General features: G+C 42.8%; 2 protein-coding genes across 3 annotated transcripts in view; both read right to left on the bottom strand.

Moving 5' to 3' along the window:
* The window catches only part of nav3 (neuron navigator 3), a 424,334-nt gene extending 413,972 nt beyond the window's left edge, over positions 1-10,362 (bottom strand). Inside the window, exon 1 of the mRNA XM_082510872.1 lies at positions 10,146-10,362. The gene's annotated coding sequence lies outside the window, so the exon portion shown is untranslated. The remainder of the gene's footprint in view (positions 1-10,145) is intronic.
* Positions 10,363-14,684: 4,322 nt separating this feature from the next.
* Positions 14,685-18,540, bottom strand: LOC309692427 (neuroepithelial cell-transforming gene 1 protein-like). 2 transcript variants are annotated; one of them, XM_082510899.1, is made up of 9 exons: positions 17,623-18,540; positions 17,393-17,500; positions 17,131-17,295; positions 16,864-16,926; positions 16,463-16,636; positions 16,106-16,363; positions 15,850-16,020; positions 15,519-15,705; positions 14,685-15,441 (listed from the first exon to the last, which is right to left on the bottom strand). In XM_082510899.1, exons 1-9 carry the CDS (start codon positions 17,713-17,715, stop codon positions 15,011-15,013), a joined length of 1,650 nt encoding a protein of 549 aa, XP_082367025.1. In that variant the 5' UTR covers positions 17,716-18,540; the 3' UTR covers positions 14,685-15,010. The 2 variants fall into 2 exon arrangements, with proteins under 2 accessions (XP_082367025.1, XP_082367026.1); XM_082510900.1 differs by having other exon boundaries at positions 15,528-15,705; positions 17,623-18,539.
* Positions 18,541-19,128: the final 588 nt, after the last annotated feature.

Raw genomic sequence — 19,128 nt, 5'->3', positions numbered from 1 at the left:
AGCAGTAATTCATTTCCTATACACAACCTTCCTTTCAATTAAAGTAACACTGTTTCCATGCATGAAAAGGAGCAGGAAGAAGAATAAATTCTTATTGACACCTGCCCCTATCTGTGATAGTACAAGTAGGCACTTACAACCAAAAATACACTCTGACACTATGTTAATGTTAATATTCTTCTTTGTGTATTTTTAATCAGCCATTTTATTATCATCCTTTCATAATGCGTCTGGAGCAGGCAGGATTCATGGGGATCATTTCATGTGGAACAGTGGTTACATGACAGAATGATCATTTTTATGTGAGCGAGCACAGAGTCTGAAATAGGAAACCCTGCTTAAGGGAAAAACTTAATAACCGCTGTCCTAACACTTGCTATCTGCAACCTGGGTTTTAGGTTTTGTCAAGCCAGCTAACTGTCACGGTACTGGTCTGCAACCCAGTATTTGTGTTTCAAACTCAGTAATTATATTATTTGATTATTGTTGTTCATAGTTTTGGTTTTCTTTAGCTCTTAGTGATTATAGTCCTTTCCCTCTTAGTAGTTATCTTAGCATGTGTGTAAGTTTCCCCGTGTTACTGCTTTCAGTGTTCCACGTTTCCAGTTTCTTAGTGTTTTAGTTCTAACTTTTGTTCTCGTTCTCGTTTAGTTTAGCAACTTTGGGTTCAGTGCCTTGCCCAAGGATTCTTGTGCAACCTTCCAATTAGTAGAGTTGCTCCAATGAGCTACAGCCACCAGTCAGCTGTTAGAAATGCCAATACCAATAGATTGTCAAATAATACAGTCCACCAATTCATTCTCTTTCACTTATACTTATCAGGGTGAAGGAGCGTCTGGGTTGCCAAATTGTCGCAGGGCTAATACAGAAAACCGCTCGCACTCACATTCACCAGGCAATTTAGAATCACCAATTATCTAACCCCACTAACTGCATGTCTTTGGACTGTGTGAGGAAGCCAGAGTACCCAGGAGATCCCACGCAAACACGGGGAGAACATGCTCCACACAGGAAGGCCTCGGCCAATAGCACCCGGCCAGATGGTGGAATCCAACTCAGGATCTTCTTGTGGTGAGGCAGTGCTAACCACTGCGCTGCCTTGCTTCCAAAACTAGTAAATCCTGCAAATAAAATAGGTTTATAATCTACAACTGGTAGCACAACTGGTGCGCACATTTCCACTGGAAAAAAAAGCAAAAAACAATAGCATTAGCATGACTCATGAATATTGCTGGACCCAAAGTTGGAAACACTGTCTCACGCTGCTGCAAGAAATTCACTAATGACTGGCAGATGACTGGCTTTAATTTTTTTGTTCACCGCCATTGTTTTTTACATTTTACACTAAGGGTTCACGAAATGTGGTCTGGTTCTTAGAAAGCACAACCACCACCAGCAGGGACACACCGGCAGCACCGGCATTACATCAGTGGAAAAGAGATATTTAGGTGGATGCACTGGCTAGCAGGAATAGAGCACACCCACCCATAAGAACACAATAACACATAGAGACAGCTACTAGTTGAGATTATTTTTCCCCTCCAAATACCATAAAGTATTAGGGACAGATCTATAATTGTGGCATTAAGGTAGCCAAGACTGACTCGTGTCTTTCCATGTCAGTTCCTATTTACACCAGTTATTTTTTCTGCAACCACACAACTGCGTTGTGCTACTCTGATTAGTGACTTCAAAGTAAATGTATACTGTAATGAATCTCAAAGGTATACTCACCATAATTTTAAATAAAGACAAACCAACCTTATTTTTTACTGGAGCTGGATAGGACAACTACTGCAAAAGAGAGAAGGTTCTGTCCAGCTCAAACCAACAATGGCTTGGAAACAAATCAGTTTATTGCATCTGGAGAATGCATTATTATATTATTGGAGAATTTGCAGCCAATACATATGGAATCCTTCACGGGGCACATCACTTTCCCATCAGTCTTTTCCAATGAGTGACAGAATGCATTTCCTTTAGCCTTTACTACAATTGCATAAAATACAATATTACAGACTTGATGTGTATTCACATTCAGCAGTAAGATCCTGTTACATGCAGTGGGATCAGTAATTTTCTATGTAGCCTGCAGCTACTAATGTATTCATGGAGACTGAGTGGTTTGCATCTTTTGGCAAATACAGAGCAGCTCACGCTTTGAAATGTGCACTGAGACACTGACATGTGGCATAAGATGTGATGAACTCACATAACCTTGCAAAAAACTCACGATTCATGCGAGCCTTCTTCAGTTTACCCGCAGATAAGCCCTAGCGCTAACCCACCACCGCTTTGATGGTATGATTGATGCAATGCTGATTTATTATACAGGAATACAAAAGTGGTGGTCTTCCCATTCGTGTCAGCAACATTCCCTGGCTGTAGCTGTGGCTAAACCATCCAAGACACGCATGCACACGTACGCCACTTCTAGTTAAGCAAGTAGGATCACACACACACGTTGAGATGACCAGAAGTGAATCCAATTACTTATCCGACAAAAAAAAAAAACAACTTGCAAGAAACAATACTGAAAGTGATGCCTGTGCTCTGCAGACTCCTAAGGTGCATGTAGTGGATTTAATTCTCTCATAGTGGCATGTTGTATCGTGCAACAGACTAATGCACCGAGGGCAGATTAGTGTTTGACCAAGCTCTGATACCTTTACATACAAAAAAAGAGAGATGGCACAACAATGCAGCTAGGGTAAAAAATGGCAAAGAGAGTGGCAAGTGCAAGATCGAAATGGAGATGTAATTGTAATTGGTACTGAACCTCCCAGCTGACACGTGATAAGAGCCTGTGATGTGGGGTAGCTGTGCCTAGAGAGAACATCATTGTGGCTTATTTTGAAGATATGGGCCTCGCAGAAACAAAAGGAGCCCTGTAAAATGCAAATTACCCCCTTAATTTCCTCGAAAGTCTACAGATCTATATGTGCGCTCGAGAGCATGCTTGGTGTGATAAATCCTGAGGGCATCGCAGTGAATGTGGTGAATTCTGGAACTGGTGCATATTCATAATAAGAAAAAGAGAGGAAAGATGTTTTGTATGTGGATGTAGAAAGAGTCCAATAAGTATGACCTTTACCATTGCCTTTTACTCCACAGATCATTCCTTTAATTGACGAAGAGGCTTTTTATGTGACTGCTACACAGTTCTGGCAAAAGTCTATCTTCATCTCACTGCAGTTAGCGTGTAATGCGCCTGCTTCAGCACTTGCCTTGCCACTACAAGATCATTAAACTGCCATGCCATTCATCATTTCTGATTCACTCCTTGGGTGGAGCAAAAAAAAAAAAAACGGTATGATACATACCAAAGTCTCCCCTCTCTGTGCTTAATACGCACCCATTTCAATGTCAAGCTCAGCTTAAAATGAGATGGGAGATGAATGGGCCTGATGTAAATAAGAACCAAGTGTGGATATTTCTCCTTACCTTGTGCTCAGCCTGCCATGCTCAGACTAATGGGTTATCAATCTTATAGCAAATGACATAAAAATGTAGATTCACACCATTTGTGTGGTGTGCAGTGGCGGCGTTTCATATTAACGCATTAGCATGAGTCAGGGCTGAAAAAGGCCCATTTGGCCCACTGTTACACTTATATCAAGAGGAGAAGTAGATGTGGACTCTGTTATCTCACCCTTTCCAGCTTCAATCTTCAAGCCCCATTTTAATTTTTTTCTTTCATTGCAATCATTGAACTGCAGCCTGTTTTTGCCACATTGCTGCTGTTTTAGGCATCAACGTTAAGAGCGTGCTTTCAGCCCTGCCAATCAGAAGAAATGTAAGGCAACAGTCACGCCTGTTGTCAGGACTCTTTAACAGAAGTAATATACAGTCCCGATTAAAAGTTTAAGACCACTTGAAAAATAGCAAAAAAAATCATAGTTTGCTAGTTTCCAAGTAAAGCTTCAACAAGAAGAAATGGGAGTCAGACAAAACATTTTTGAGCATGCAGTTTATTGAAAACAACACTTAAACTGGAACAGGTTGAAACTGAAACTTTTGATCGAGACTGTATTAACATCTAACTCAGTCTCAGCTCAGCTGGTTTCATTTTCTGGATATTTGCCAGAAAAATGATGGAGACAGCTTTTAATAGCAGCAAAAAGTACATCATATAGCAAGGACCAGTAGTTTACAAGTTTTAGGACACTAAAACCACTGTGCCGCTGCTCAGGTGTGCCGTGAGAAATAATCAGGTGTGCCGTGGAAGATTATCTGGTTCCACTTGATTAGTATTCTAAGTGGTCGGCATGAGAAACGGGCAGAAAAATTACATTCTCTTCCACTTTTTCTATATTCTTGTGTGTTCAACGGGAAAGTATTGATTGCTGCATCCAATCACACAGCACAATGTAGGCATTGTGAAAAAAGTAGTGATAATTTGTATGTATATTACATATAAGTGATTGAACATGATCACTACCGCTTATCACGTCCAATATGGCGGAGAGCAACGAGCACATGACGTCACAAGCAAAACCTCTACAGTGGCAGCAGCTGACTCACAAAGGAGTGAGGTACACTAGTGTCGGCCTAAAGTCAAACAACATGTTTGTACTCAACTGCTCCATGTTGACAATGTGTAGCATTGTGAGAGACTCAAATGGAAACGCACACTGTGCTAACTTTCTCTGAACCTCCAAAAGTCAAAATAGAGACATACTGAATGAGGCAATAAAAGATCTGTCAAGTGCCAACAAGGTACCTGTGTACTTGTACAAATGTGGGTTACTGGATCAGCTGTGAGACAGGTTGGTATTATCGAACAGACTAGACACTCGACTAGAGGCTCTATCTATTAGGCAATCCATTCTTCAAAATTTCTTACTGTGTGAATCCAAGGTCACTTCAGGGTAAATTCAGCCAATCCTGTCATTTTATTCATTATACTTTCATAATAGGACTGATGAAAAATTGGCTTCTTGATCATTTTCATATAAGAACCATGTCTGCGCTCTACTTCACCTTAAGCATTCATATTACATGTTCTAACTGGCCAGAAACTTTAAATTAGGAATCAGCTCCCCAAAAATTCCACTAGTTTTAATCCAGTTAGAAGGGCTGGCAATGTCCTTTCTTTTTTTTATCTTCTTATAATGCCAATTGTAGGAGCATTTAAAGCTCTTCTTGATGCAAAAATGTTGCACAATATAATGTATGTTAAATAAGCTCCTATAAAACAGAACATTTTTTCCACACTTCAGCACCCACAAACATCACAGATTGAACCTTCAGTTGATGTCCCACACACACAGTTCTGCAATTTCACGTCTATTATAAGCCGAAATGTCTGCAAATTGCCCTTACTTCTACAATACTAACACCATTTTTCACACAGATTAGTCCCCGCCCCCCAATCTAAATTTCTAACCTGTGTTCTGACCACTGCACCAAAAAGTCAAAGAAGGATGTCCAGCTGACAGTCACGTTACAGCTACAACCTCAGAAGTCAAAGTTTTTTTCAGTCAAGACCTGACGTTCAATTCAATTCAGTTTTATTTCTATAGTGTCAACTCACAGCCACAGTTAACTCAAGGCGTTTATATTGTAAGGTAAAGTCTGAAGAGTTTTAGGGCAAAAAAATCAGACAACCCTGTGTAGGCAATCAATCGGCATCAATCGGGAAGGAACAAGAAGGTATCAGATAAAGATGATTTGCTTCTTTTTTTTGTTCAGCTGATCTCCAGGCTTTTCAAAAATTTGGATCTCCTTTTGTCACACCAGGGCTCCCATAAAATTAGCCCACGGGCTAAAGACAAACCATTGGATTCTAGATAAGGCCTTCGGTTCCTTGATTCCTTTATATATAAAAGTATAATATTGATGACCATTACTGTGGACATATACACACAACAACCTTCCAATCCTTCACTGGAGAATTTATCCACAGCTCATAGCTGCAGAGACACAAACCTACATCTCTCACGAGAAGTTCATCCAGTATCCTCAAAGAGCAGCTCCACAGGCCGTCAGTGCCACGAGGCTCTCTGCCTTGAACAGTCAGTGGTGACAAATAATCTCTCTCCTACCCTACCTCTGCTTTTTGTCTCTTATTATTCCCTATTCCCCATGCCTTCCTCCTCTCTACAAAACAGTAAAAGCAGCAGTTTGTTTTTTGCTCTTTCTCATCTCTGTGTTTTGATTACATGCCACTTTAGTCTTTTCTCCTCCTCTTTTCAACAGTCTTTAATTCTTGAGTCTTTGCTATTGTCAAATGTGCTTTGCGGTGGATTTACTTTGAGCATCCGCAAGTAGTTTCTACACAGAAAAGACTCATGAGTTAACCCAGATTCACTGTAACTCAGATGACAACTGCATGACAGGGAAGAAGGAAACTCGGAAACTGATTAGTCAGTTTTCAAGAAGAAAAAAATCTCAATCCCAAAGTAAAATCTGATGACATACCTTCAGGTACTTCTTAAGGTCCAATTAATCACATGAGTCTCCGTCCAAAAATGACAATGGAGCTAATCGATGCTGATGGGAGAGCATGTCCCTGCTCTCTATCAGGGGCCTTTAAACCCCCATCTGCCGCGGTTAGACCTAATTTAATCTGATACTTTAAATGAAATATCTTAAGCCGTCATTGATCTTGGTGAAACGCTACCCTCGTGATCCCACACAGACACAACCCAAGGGCACAAAAAAGAAGTTGTAAAATGAAAGCTTTGACATGAAAGAGAAGGAAGAGATGAGGGAAGGGAAATGAGGAAAGATCGAAGGAGACGGGAGAAGGGAAGGAAAGCTATTACTTCTATGCGGCAGGAAGCATACTTAGAGAAAGAAAGCTAAAAAAGAGTGAAGAAGAAAAGATTAAAATATGATGAAAGTCGTGCAGGAAGCTGGAATTAGCTGATGATAAGAGTGACAGTCATAATGGAGAGCTGAACAGAAGGACCAAAGCAGGAGACAGGGGTTGAGTCCCCAGGGTTCACTGCTGCCCCTAACACACAGCATCAATGAACCAAACCAGCCCGACATGTTCCTGTTCCACATCTCAGCACCTCAAACCACCCTGGTGCTCATCTCCTTCTCATTTTAAACATGCACTTAAAATGCAGACACAGATGTAAAACGCATGGCTTCATTCCACCGGAGAACATATAAAATTATTATTACTTTTTTTGTGGTCCCAGCACCATGTGAGCTTCAAACCTTTGTCTCTTTTAACTCATTTTACAGAAACCATTTTTCCAAATATTAAAAGTTCTCTAAACAGGAATGATGTACACTAAATTTCCAGATTCTGAATCTGGCCAGATATCTAAACTTGGTTTTCAGTACTCTGACCAACTGGATGGAAACATTTCAGTCATCAAAAAATGGTCTTGAGGTTCAATATCCATCCTTATTACTTGGACAGAAACACCTGGAAGTGGTTTGGTTAGAGAGTGGATTCATTGCAAACAGAAAGCAGAAAACTAACCAAAAATGTCAGAGACGAAAAGACAAAAGGCAGCGCAAGAGGCAAACACAACTCAGTTCAACGAGCAGCTCCAGTGATGTTTATAGCCAAGACCACATCTAAATGGGGTTGAGACAAAGACAGAAACCAGAGCAAATAAAATCTGATACAAAACCAACAAAGCCACTAAAAAGAGTTTGTGTCTTTCCAAATGTAAAAACATGGTATTGCTGTGTTGTGTTATTGTGTTCCAACAAGGAGAAATTTACCAAACATGGTTAAATAATCAAATGGAGTCATGTTAGTTACTTGGATAAAAGTTTGGATCCAGCGTGAATGAATGGAGTAATGCCCATCAGCGGTTTTCAGAATCATTCAAAAGGAAATGATACTTCTAGGTTTAAGCTTCCACTGCATGACAGCACACGACAGATAGCGATGAGCGCATATACTGAGTTTCAGCAGTTATCTGATTACCTCATTAAACAAGCTGTGTTCCAGTTATTTATTTGCTGGTTTCAACTTCCTCCCTTCTCTTTGTCAAAAAGAAGAAGCTGTTTTCAGCTGCTCCCTTATTCACAGAGATCACCACAGGAGGTACCCCTGCATGTTTGATTTGGCAGATCTCTTACACCAGATGCCCTTCTTGATACAACCCCAAATGGATTGGTGGCTCCTCCTGGCATCAAACCAGAGATCTTTTACATGTCAGGCAAATGTGTAGACCACTAACTATATGCTGCTTTTCTTTCTCATACAAAGCAAAAAGGCTAAAAAAGAGTGGTACAGTGGTTAGTACTGCTGCCTCACAGCAAGCAAGTGCCTGGGTTCAAATCCCCCATGTGAACAGTGTAGAGTTATGATGTTGTGACTGTGAGGATTCTCTCTGGGTACTTCTTGACAGACTGGTGACCCGTCCAGGGTGTACCCTGCATCTTGCCCTATGGCATCTGGTATAGGGACCAGCCCCCATCCTGTATTATAGGGGAGGGGTGCTGTCCATTGTCTAAATGGATAACAATTATTGCTTGTAGTGACCATTCCAAATAACCAAAAGGACAGATATTCCCAAACACCACTGGCCTTTGGCAACCAGAGTCTGTGGGCTCTTCTTTAGAGCAGGATTCACCAGAGTTAAGGATTTCTCTTGAGCTAATAAAAACGCTTACTTATGCAGCCCCATTCACCCTACCAGACTCTATCTAGCCCCAACATGACTGCAGCGTCCTGACACGACCTCACGCCTGCCTACTGAGTTGATAGTGAACAAGACGCAGACAAATCTGTCTGCTAAGGTTATTAGTATTCCCAAGGGAAGAAATCCTTACCCCTCTCAATTCTGCAGCTTCTGGTTGAACGAGGGGGGGGGGGTTTAAAGGCCATCAGCGGGCTCACAGCCAGTTCAGGCCTCACAGCGCTCCTGTGGGATGCGGATACCAGATGCCGCAGCATCTCACTTGTTACACAATCAAGGAAATAATTGGTGCGTCTGACTTGGGTGTGTAATTCAATTAGGGCAATAAAGAAGCTGTTATTATTCGCTGGAACAAACACAGAGTCTCGCATGGCAAGAGGTGCGGTTTATGGTAACACATGAAATGTAGATGATTAGGGAGTTCATCCATGGACAGCTTTTAGGAAAAACTGGACTTAACAAAGCTTAAACAATGATAATAAATCAGTTTTAGTTTACTGTCACTTTGTGAACACTTTAGTGTCTGTGTCATCATTCTGCTGCTATACAAGTATCTTGGATTTTCTATATTTATATACTATCCACTTTAGGATTTACTATGATTGCTATAGATTTTCTTCATAAGAGAAAAAAATGCCCCAATTGGTTTCTTATCAGGCGACTCTTTACAGCCTTGCACAGACAAAAATCAATGCTGCAACCTAGTGAATCTGTTCAGCAATCTATTATTAAAAATGTTCCAGGAATTCATGAGTCCAGGCTGTGAGGGATACTAAACAGATTAGGATGAGTCCAAATTCCCGTCTGCGTCTCATGAAAGCAAACATCATGGCTCCTCCTAAAGTGAGGTTTCGATAACGTGAACGACAAAACCTAGAGCATCTTGAGCTGACAGACATCTTGCAGACATCATAAAAGGAAAAGGACAAAAGTCCAAGAGTGCATGTCTGCAGCTGCTTCACATAAAGTTTGTCACTGCCCCCCCCCCCCCCCCCCCCCCCCGCGAAAAAACCCCTGAATGATTCCTTGTGGAAGGTAAAGATCCCGTGGCTCAGCTGGCACCAGCTCTTCAGCAGCTCTTTGATGGTGATGAAACTGATTTGAATGCCAGCGGATGGCATGAATCCGAGGAATACTGTTCAAATCGAAAGTTATATTAAGCTAACCAAAGGAAAATAGGCTATCCATGCTTGCCTCATGATCATCGCCAAATGCACGCAGTTTGAGCAACATCTGCTCCGTCTGTCATGATGCTTTCAACCATCGCTGCTTGATCATTACTCCCCGAACTGCTACATCAACCTCGCCTTGTTGATCTTCCAGCACCTTGCAAAAGTGTTTCATGTATTTACACCCATGGCAGACACACTCATTTAGAAGCAGGTGCAGTCAGGAACGATCCACACTGTGCATCATCTTTTGTTCATTCCCACAAGCCACACATTCCCACGCCCAACAACCCAGCAACACATCACCAAGTCGTAAAATGAGGCGTTTCTCTTTCAAACTGATTGCAAATTGTCTTACCTGATGCAGCTACTAAAGAACGGAGGTTTCCTTTTTTTTTAATCGCAGCTCTTCAATCACACGAGAAAACCAAGACGGCTTTTAAGAAGAGGAAACTGCTGATTTGGATCTCCTAGAGGATGTTTCTGGAGAGGACAGATCAGTTCCCAGCTCGGGTGTCTGCGGGAGAAAAAATGCTCTGTTCAGACTGAGAGAAGGCAGCAGGCTGCACACCTCTGAGCGCCAAGCCCGTTTAAGCGCTCAATGGGTGGGTGTAGCTGCTAAGAGGGACACGAGGTGGCGGTGTTGCACCCCAAATGGCAGTCTGTAGTCGCCTGTGGAGGTGGCTCTTTCTGCAACCTACTGTGGCATCTGTGAACCAGCAACAAGGGATATGAAATGTAGTCTGCCATGCAAAAAGGACTTTTATTGCAGAATCAACAGGTTGCATGTTGCTTATATGAAGTGATGCAAATCTCAAGCACAACTAACCTTATTAAATTTGTGTTTTACTTTCTATTGTGATCGCAAAAGACCTAAGGAGGGAGATGTTTGTGTTACAAATGTCTCTGAGAGTACAGTATTTTATTTTACCATCATTATTTCTTCAACCTTCATTTTCTTCAGTTTGAGAGAAGGCGTTAACTAAAATTCCATTTTTAGACAGAGTTGTGTGTGAGTTGTAGGTAAGGTTCAAATGTTGATACAGGTAACCATGGCTATAATCACAGCCACACAAAAGGTATTTGTGGTGATATTCTTGTCAACAAATCATTGAGTTGATAGCTCACTGTCACTGTTATTATTTCTCCTTAGAGCCGGGCGATCGTGGCTCAAGAGTTGGGAGTTTGCCTTGTAATCGGAAGGTTGCCGGTTCGAGCCCCGGCTCAGACAGTCTCGGTTGTTGTGTCCTTGGGCAAGACACTTCACCCGTTGCCTACTGGTGGTGGTCAGAGGGCCCGGTGGCGCCAGTGTCCGGCAGCCTCGCATCTGTCAGTGCGCCCCAGGGTGGCTGTGGCTACAATGTAGCTGCCATCACCAGTGTGTCAATGTGTGTGTGAATGGGTGAATGGGTGGATGACTGGATATGTAAAGCGCTTTGGGGTCCTTAGGGACTAGTAAAGCGCTATACAAATACAGGCCATTTACCATCCCTACCTTACTTTCCTTCCTCAATGAAATTGTTGTTGCTTTTTACACCAACACATATATTTATCATTAATGTCTTCCAGGAGGGTTAGAACACGTACAAACATGCTGGTATTGGTGGCTTGTACAAGTTGTCTTGGAACTGGTTGTGAAACCACAGGTGAAGGAGTTGAGGGTGGTGGTAGCTGAACAAATGGATGAGTGACGTTCTGGTGGGGAGTTTCACTTGAATGTCTATTCTCCATTGCTGATGGTGATGAGGTCTCTGGCTGTTCTGCAGCATTGTCCCAATCCTCATCCGAGCTTAACTGGATCATCCATCCATCCATCCATTCATTCGCTTCCACTTATCCTTTTCAGGGTCGTGGGGGGCGCTGGAGCCTATCCCAGCTGTCATAGGGCGAAAGGCGGGGTACACCCTGGACAGGTCGCCAGTCTGTCGCAGGGCCAACACACAAGGACAGACAACCATTCACACTCACATTCACACCTAGTGACAATTTGGATTAATCAATTAACCTATCCCCACAAGCTGCATGTCTTTCTAGTTAGAGAAATTTAAGAGGCTTATCCCTCAAAACTGTAAATACAAAAAAGTTGCACAAAATAGTTTCCCACCACAGGAAATTTATTTTGAGTGTCTTCATAGTTTTATTTTTGAAATACACCAATTTTTATATACTGCAGGAAAAACGAAAATAAATATTATACTGAAAATTTGCAAAAAAGCAGCATATGCATCAAAATAAACTATTTCCAGCAGTGCAATATGAGTCCTAAGCATCCCAGAAACGACACCGAAAGTCATAAAGTCAAAGATAACTTTTAAAAACACCAGTATAAGCTCATGAGGCCCTGATGGTAAAAAAAAACAAAAACTACATTTCCGCGAAAATGACATCACTTCTTTTATTTTATCTATTTTATTTTCAAATTCAAATATCAAATATTTGAATTGTGTACGTGACAAATAAAATTTGAATTTTATCTATTTTATTTTCAAAAACAGCAACTTTTGTGGAGCTCACCTTCCACTACTTCATTGCACTGAGGAGAGACTGTAGCATTCGACTGTGGATCCTCTGAGTCTCCTTAATGTCTTCCAGGAGGGTTAGAACACGTACAAACATGCTGGTATTGGTGGCTTGTACAAGTTGTCTTGGAACTGGTTGTGAAACCACAGGTGAAGGAGTTGAGGGTGGTGGTGCTGGAGCCAATCCCAGCTGTCATAGGGCGAGAGGCGGGGTACACCCTGGACAGGTCGCCAGTCTGTCGCAGGGCTAACACACAAGGACAGACAACCATTCATACTCACATTCACACCTAGTGGCAATTTGGATTATCCAATTAACCTATCCCCACAAGCTGCATGTCTTTGGACAGTGGGAGGAAGCCGGAGTACCCGGAGGGAACCCACGCAGACACGGGGAGAACATGCAAACTCCACACAGAAAGACCCCGGCCTGATGGTGGAATTGAACTCAGGACCTTCTTGCTGTGCGGCAACAGTGCTAACCACCGTGCCACCGTGCTGCCCTGGATCACTGGCCTTAAAATGAAAAAAAATATTAAAAAACCCCACAAACAATTTAGTTACTGGTTAGTCCTACAAACTAAAAACATTAATGTACAGTCCGGCATCAAAAGGAGTCTAAAACTGATTTTTAAAAGTCAAAAAGTTACAAAGTGCTATTTTAAGATCATATCTAAATCTGGTGAGCAGCAATGGTCTGCTAAAGATACTGTCAGCTTGTTTTTGTTTTTCCTATAATCACCACAATAAATTGTTGCTTTTAAGGCGTTTTTAAGACACATAATTACCTCCTTTTCCGCTTCCCTTTTCCCAATCTGTTTCCAGAATCTGACTCAGTCTGCAGATCAGAGGTTGCTTCAGACCTCCGCAGTTTCACCCTGGGATTTTCATAGTTTTCTGTAAATTTTTGACATACATCAACAAAATGTTGTTAGTGAAATTACAGGGAAATTTTTTGTTCTGTCTTTAATGACAGAATATTTGGTAGCAATAAACAAAAATGCTTCTTACCAGCTTTCCCCAAGATGCGAACTCTGTACTGTGACCAGTTTGCATCTGGAGTAACTCCATCCTTATTGATATTGACTCTCCCTGGTGGCCAGAAACAAGAATCTTCCGCTGGTCCTGTAAACCACTTGCAAGGAATTATGGATGCACCTCCACCATCCAGAAAATCAACAACTGCAAATGGTAGCATGCTGGTGAGAAAGCAAAAAGAAGCCAACTAGTACAGCAGTGGCAATGCCACATATCCAGACTTCAGTGGCAAAAGCACCATTTTCTGTTTTAATTCATCAAGTAATACAAGATTCATTTGTTTAGACAGATTTGAAACAAAGTAAATTCCAAGGCATGTTGAGTCCAATGGATAGCTGAAAAAGGCATTACAGTTTTCAAAGACCTGACACAGTGCTTTGACAACTTGGCAATCCTGTAAAATGTTTGCCACAATAAGAATTGTTCCCCCTACATTGAAACAGTTATCTCCCATGGAGCAAGAAACACATGTCTGTCCATCAGTGTATTTTCTGTACTGCTTAAAAGTTCCAAGATCACTTGTTATTGGTCCAGACTTATGAAGCCGTTTAAGAGGAGCGGGAACAGACATCCTCTCTTTTCTTCTGAATACTTTGCGTCTCATAGACGCGCTTGACAATTTGTTCCACAGGTTTATGAGGCCTCCGCACAATCTTTTTCAGTTTACCCAGGAAGGTTTCAAATGGGAAGCAGGAAATACTGTTGATGGGAGTTACACATGTCACACTGAGCGTTTCACTTCCTAAACGTTCTCGTCTTCGTTCTCTTCTGCCTTCAACAACTTTCATCGTCGCTCAGTCCCATCCCTCGGGACAGTTGCATACATCATGCCGCCTCTTCAGGTGCAAGCGGCGTCCACAACTAAAGCTCCATGCAAGATCCTACACTGAAAAGTGATCCGCCTCATTCTCAGGAATCAGCTTTTTAAGAAACCAACGTGGCTCAGTTCAAAATTTTGTCTTAAACAAAACTCATCATCTCGTCTGCGATATGAGTTCATCACGGTTTTTTGCTGACATATCATCTGTTCTGGAATGAAATTAATGCCTCTGTAGTAAATAAAATAAAATAATATCTGGCTTCTAGCATCTGTTATTTAAGGAATGTATAAAAATAAGACATCTTCTGCTCAGTCTAAAAACCCAACTATGACAGAAATCTGTTTGTGTGGTACACCTCACCTTTTTAGGGGTCGGCTTTTTGTCTTTCACCTTGACATTGGCAAATGTTCAAAAACCTGCCCTAACAGCTAAAACTCTGCTGCTTTACAATACCTAAAACAATACTAGGATAGATCTGAAAATATAAAGTGTATTATCCCCCAAAGAAAGGTCTAAAAGAATGTTTAAATATGAACTTTATAGTAAACAGGATCTGATGCACCAACTCTTTCTTCAAGAACTCAGCAAACTGGCCACACCGAGTGTGAACCGTGGGTTTACTTCTTGTCATGCTTCCCTTTTAGAGCTGAACCACGTGCACCCCCCTCCAGAATACTGTGTCTCTATGGGATGCACTTGGATGGAGGAGTAAGGTAAATAGCTGCCAAGGAGGACAGTAACAGAACACTGCTGTAATAACACGCAGACACTCATAAATGTGCTGTGCTGTTTTATGTACAGGAAAAACAAAGAGGTCCATCCACGTTCTCTACCAACGCTCCACCTCACACCATCGTCTCTTTTCTCTTCCCTAAAGAACACAGAGCCTTCTTGTCCTTTTTGGTTTTATGTGTCGTGGGTGAGGATGACGTCGATGACACGGACGTCGTGGACGATGGCGGGGAGCGAGGCGAAGGGGACGCAGTGGTGGGGCTGTTGCACAGTGAGGCGGGGGCCGACTGAGAGCCTGGCTGCGGGTAGTTCTCGTCTGCTTCCTCCATGTGGATGATGGCAGAAACGGAGGAAGGGCGGCGCTTGGAACGGACGCTGCCTGTAGGCGGGCTGGGGCTGGAGGGCTCGCTCAGAGGCCGGTGGACGGCAATGGCACTACGGAGGCAGTTGAGCCACTGCTGCTTGTGGAAGACGTCGTTGACCTGCAGAGTGTGTGACTGTGCCTGGCTCGGGTCTTGGGAACGTACCCGGAAAATGTTCTTGGCTGCAGAGAAAGCAGAGAGCGTCATTAGGAACGGGGGCAAAGTGCTGCTCAGGCTACTAGCGGACACTTTCTGGGACGAGCCTTACCTTTGCTGAAGGCTCCTCTGAAAAAGCCGCCCATTCTGACATCGCCATCTTGCAGGTCCTCCAGCACCAGATCCTGCACTGCGATTGGCTGCCGGTACACCTGGAAGCACTGGCGCTCGTTCCTGGTGACGGGGCGGGTCAGGATCAGCAGGTCGGTGAACAGGAACACGTGCAGCTTCTGAAAGAATTTCCAGGAAAAACAGAAACTTTCAAACCAGAGCATCATCTGAGCACATAGCCCGCCTCATGTGGGACGGCAGCCTCGTGTTAACATGCAAAGAGAAGCACCGAAGGACGACTTGGAAGTGTGCGCTGTGCTCACCGTGCCGCTCTTGTTGCGCAGCTCCCCGTGACACAGAAGACTCTTGCACCGTTCGATGCGAGCGTCCCTCTGCCTGTCGTCCAGATACTCCAGCTTGTCGATGTAGTACTGGCACTCGGACTCCCCTTTCTTCTTGTTGATGTCAGACAAAACTCCCTGGATGACAGTGATCTGAACACACAAGCAGCCTAATTATTACATGGGAGAGGCACTATGATGGATCAGTGTGTTGAACCAGTTTGTCTCCTGGACTTACAGCTTCCTGCAGGCTGGCAGCATCGGGGTGTTCTGCTGGAGTGTGTCTCAGGATTTCCTTGAGCAGTAGGGGGTACTTGACCAGGCGGGATCTGGGAATGTCCAGGAAGCTCCACAGGTCCAGTTTCCGACTAAAAGGTGACTCGAGGCACCGCTGCAGGAAGTCCTGCACACGTGGGTCTTGCTTCTTCTGGTCCAGCAGCGCCTTGGCTGCCAGCTGGTTACTGCAGTAGTCTTTGTAGGCATTGAGCCTGGGCAGCTGCAAAGGAAGGAGGGACTCTTTATCTAACTGCTAATTCAAAATACGGTTTTACTAGCGTAAAAGCTTTTGATGGCTCAAAAAGTCAAAGACACTTACCCAGCTAATAACAATTTGCCCAATCTGGCCCACGGTCCTGTCTGGCCCCGTGGCTTTGGAGAGCTGCGCCAGAAGGTCCTCGTGCAGTGGGATGTAGGCATCCAAGTTGCCGAAAATGTGAGTAAGCTCCTCCTCTGACATGATGGACAGCTTCAGCATCGGGTCGTGGTACGCCTGTGGATGGAGCAAAGTGATCAGTAATATCTGGGCAGAGCTTTGGGAGTGGCTACTAAAAATATCTTGGTCAACAGTTTTAGGGGTACAAAAAAAAAAAAAGACAGAGGAACAATCCCTGTCTTTTTATAGCTCCTGGCTGCGCTGCATTCAAAGCCTGCCAGACTGATTTAATCTGTTTGCTTTATATGTACTCCCGCTGCCTCAGAGCTTTTAAAATGACAAACCTTGCATGCAAGCTGCAGGTCCTCAATCAGATGCTGTTCTCCACGAAACAGCTCAAATATGGCCTGAGGAATGGGAGAAGGCACAGACAGATGTTTTTTTAGTAAACATGTAAATCAGGTTGTCATTACATCGTAGCCTAAACCATAGTGAGCTTAGCCAAGATGGCTGAATGGCTTCTAGTCCAATTTAAACCATTTGACACAAAGACATGTGAACTAGTCTAGCAAGCATGTAGAATTCATCCCTGCCTGGACTCCTGGACTCACCTCTTGCCGCTTGATCTCTTTGGTGGAGAAAGTTCCTTTCTGGTGGATGTCTAATGTCTCGGACCATAAGGTGCTGTTCCTCCTTTTAGGTGGTGTGGGGGCCGCTGCCTTGCTGCAAGGCTTCTGGGGCATGCCTGGCAACTTGCCATCGCCCCAGAAAGAGGCCTTCAGAAAGAAAGAACACCACATGTCAGACATGTTGAAAGGGATGTCCCTGTCCCCCCAATGCGCTGTGTTTCCATTGGATGCCGTGAGCGCTTACCTTGATGGTTTGGGCGAAGCGCCGGAAGACCCCATTCTTTACCGGAGAAATGAGGTTGGCTAGCGACGTCACCCTGCCGAGAGAACGGACGTGCTTGTTGCTGGGTTCCTGCAGAAGGAGGCAAAAACAGAAGGGGAGGTTAGTCGTGCAGTTATTCTATCATAACACTATGACTTCATTTCCAGCAGCTCTGGTCAAACATTTACAGAGTAAAGTTTCAGCCATCTCACCTCTAACTCCTTGTTGGCCTGGTTCTGGCAGTCTGTCACTTGCAGAGTCCGTTTGATAGGCACCAAGCTACCCACTTCATCGTAAGCCACCATATCTTTCAGTAGAAACACAGTATCCTTTTAATCCTCACGAGTTGGCTTCAAGTAATCCACACCAGAGAGAAAAAAGGTGGCAGAAAATCAAGAGTTATAAGCACGTAAAAAGACGGAACAGATACACCTTCCCCCTGTTTGGCTTTTTCTGGCATGGGGCTCCCTCATCACTCTGCCTCACACTGACAAACCATTTGTTACATTCTTCTACATTTAGTTCAGATTTCTGATTTTACTTTTAAATCCAAAGTTAACTGAATAGTAGAAAATATGTCCAAGAGAGACACGATCTGTGCAGCAGGGCTCATTAATTACACTGTTCTGCACATACATTAGCTGAATAACTGATGGATACTCTGAGGCATTGTTTCTTTTTACCAAATTCATCAGGATAAGGGCCAGAGGCAGGAAACAGGTTGATTTTTTCATCTTGTCCCATCAGTCTTGAGCTCCTTACCTTCAGTCGTCTACAGGACAGAGGCTCTTATCATGTGAAGACAGTTTGGTGAAGGGCTGAAAGACTAAAACAGTAACTTACTATGATAAAGATTTATGATTCTACTGCACAGAGAGAGAATGACAGTAAAAAGATAAAACATTGGTATCCATGTTATTTTAAATATCAACCATTGCTCCTAACTGACAGAAACCATGACAACCAACACAGTTCTCAGTGCTAATGGAAACATTAACCCTTTAAGACTTACCATAGAACCAAGTCTGCCAGAGCTTATATTCTATTTTTACATGCTGTGGAGCCATTTTTGGGAGCATTTCAAGTTGCTATACATCAAAACAACCATTATAGCCCAGATTTTAATAATATGTCTGCATTAAGTGAATAATAATTACATAAATTGCAAAAAAGTGCAATAAACTCCCAAAAATTTGAAAATCGTTTTTGCTTTTTTAACATATATTTCTAGTTAGAGAAATTTAAGAGGCTTATCCCTCAAAACTGTAAATACAAAAAAGTTGCACAAAATAGTTTCCCACCACAGGAAATTTATTTTGAGTGTCTTCATAGTTTTATTTTTGAAATACACCAATTTTTATATACTGCAGGAAAAACGAAAATAAATACTATACTGAAAGTTTGCAAAAAAGCAGCATATGCATCAAAAGAAACTATTTCCAGCAGTGCAGTATGAGTCCTAAGCATCCCAGAAACGACACCGAAAGTCATAAAGTCAAAGATAACTTTTAAAAACACCAGTATAAGCTCATGAGGCCCTGATGGTAAAAAAAAACAAAAACTACATTTCCGCGAAAATGACATCACTTCTTTTATTTTATCTATTTTATTTTCAAAAACAGCAACTTTTGTGGAGCTCACCTTCCACTACTTCATTGCACTGAGGAGAGACTGTAGCATTCGACTGTGGATCCTCTGAGTCTCCTTAATGTCTTCCA

Source organism: Aulonocara stuartgranti (assembly GCF_965226115.1).
Source record: "Aulonocara stuartgranti genome assembly, chromosome: 17".
NCBI lineage: Eukaryota > Metazoa > Chordata > Actinopteri > Cichliformes > Cichlidae > Aulonocara > Aulonocara stuartgranti.
The sequence above is the reverse complement of the archived record's forward strand: the minus strand, read 5'-3'. Positions and strand labels throughout refer to the sequence as shown.

Bases quoted from the DNA above. Each gene is read 5' to 3' on its own strand.
- LOC309692427 (XM_082510899.1), bottom strand. From the start codon at position 17,715: ATGGTGGCTTACGATGAAGTGGGTAGCTTGGTGCCTATCAAACGGACT. The intron at 17,501-17,622 runs GTGAGATGGCTG...CTCCTTCTGCAG, and splicing joins AGGCCAACAAGGAGTTAGAG to GAACCCAGCAACAAGCACGT. The intron at 17,296-17,392 runs GTAAGCGCTCAC...TTCTTTCTGAAG, and splicing joins GCTTCGCCCAAACCATCAAG to GCCTCTTTCTGGGGCGATGG.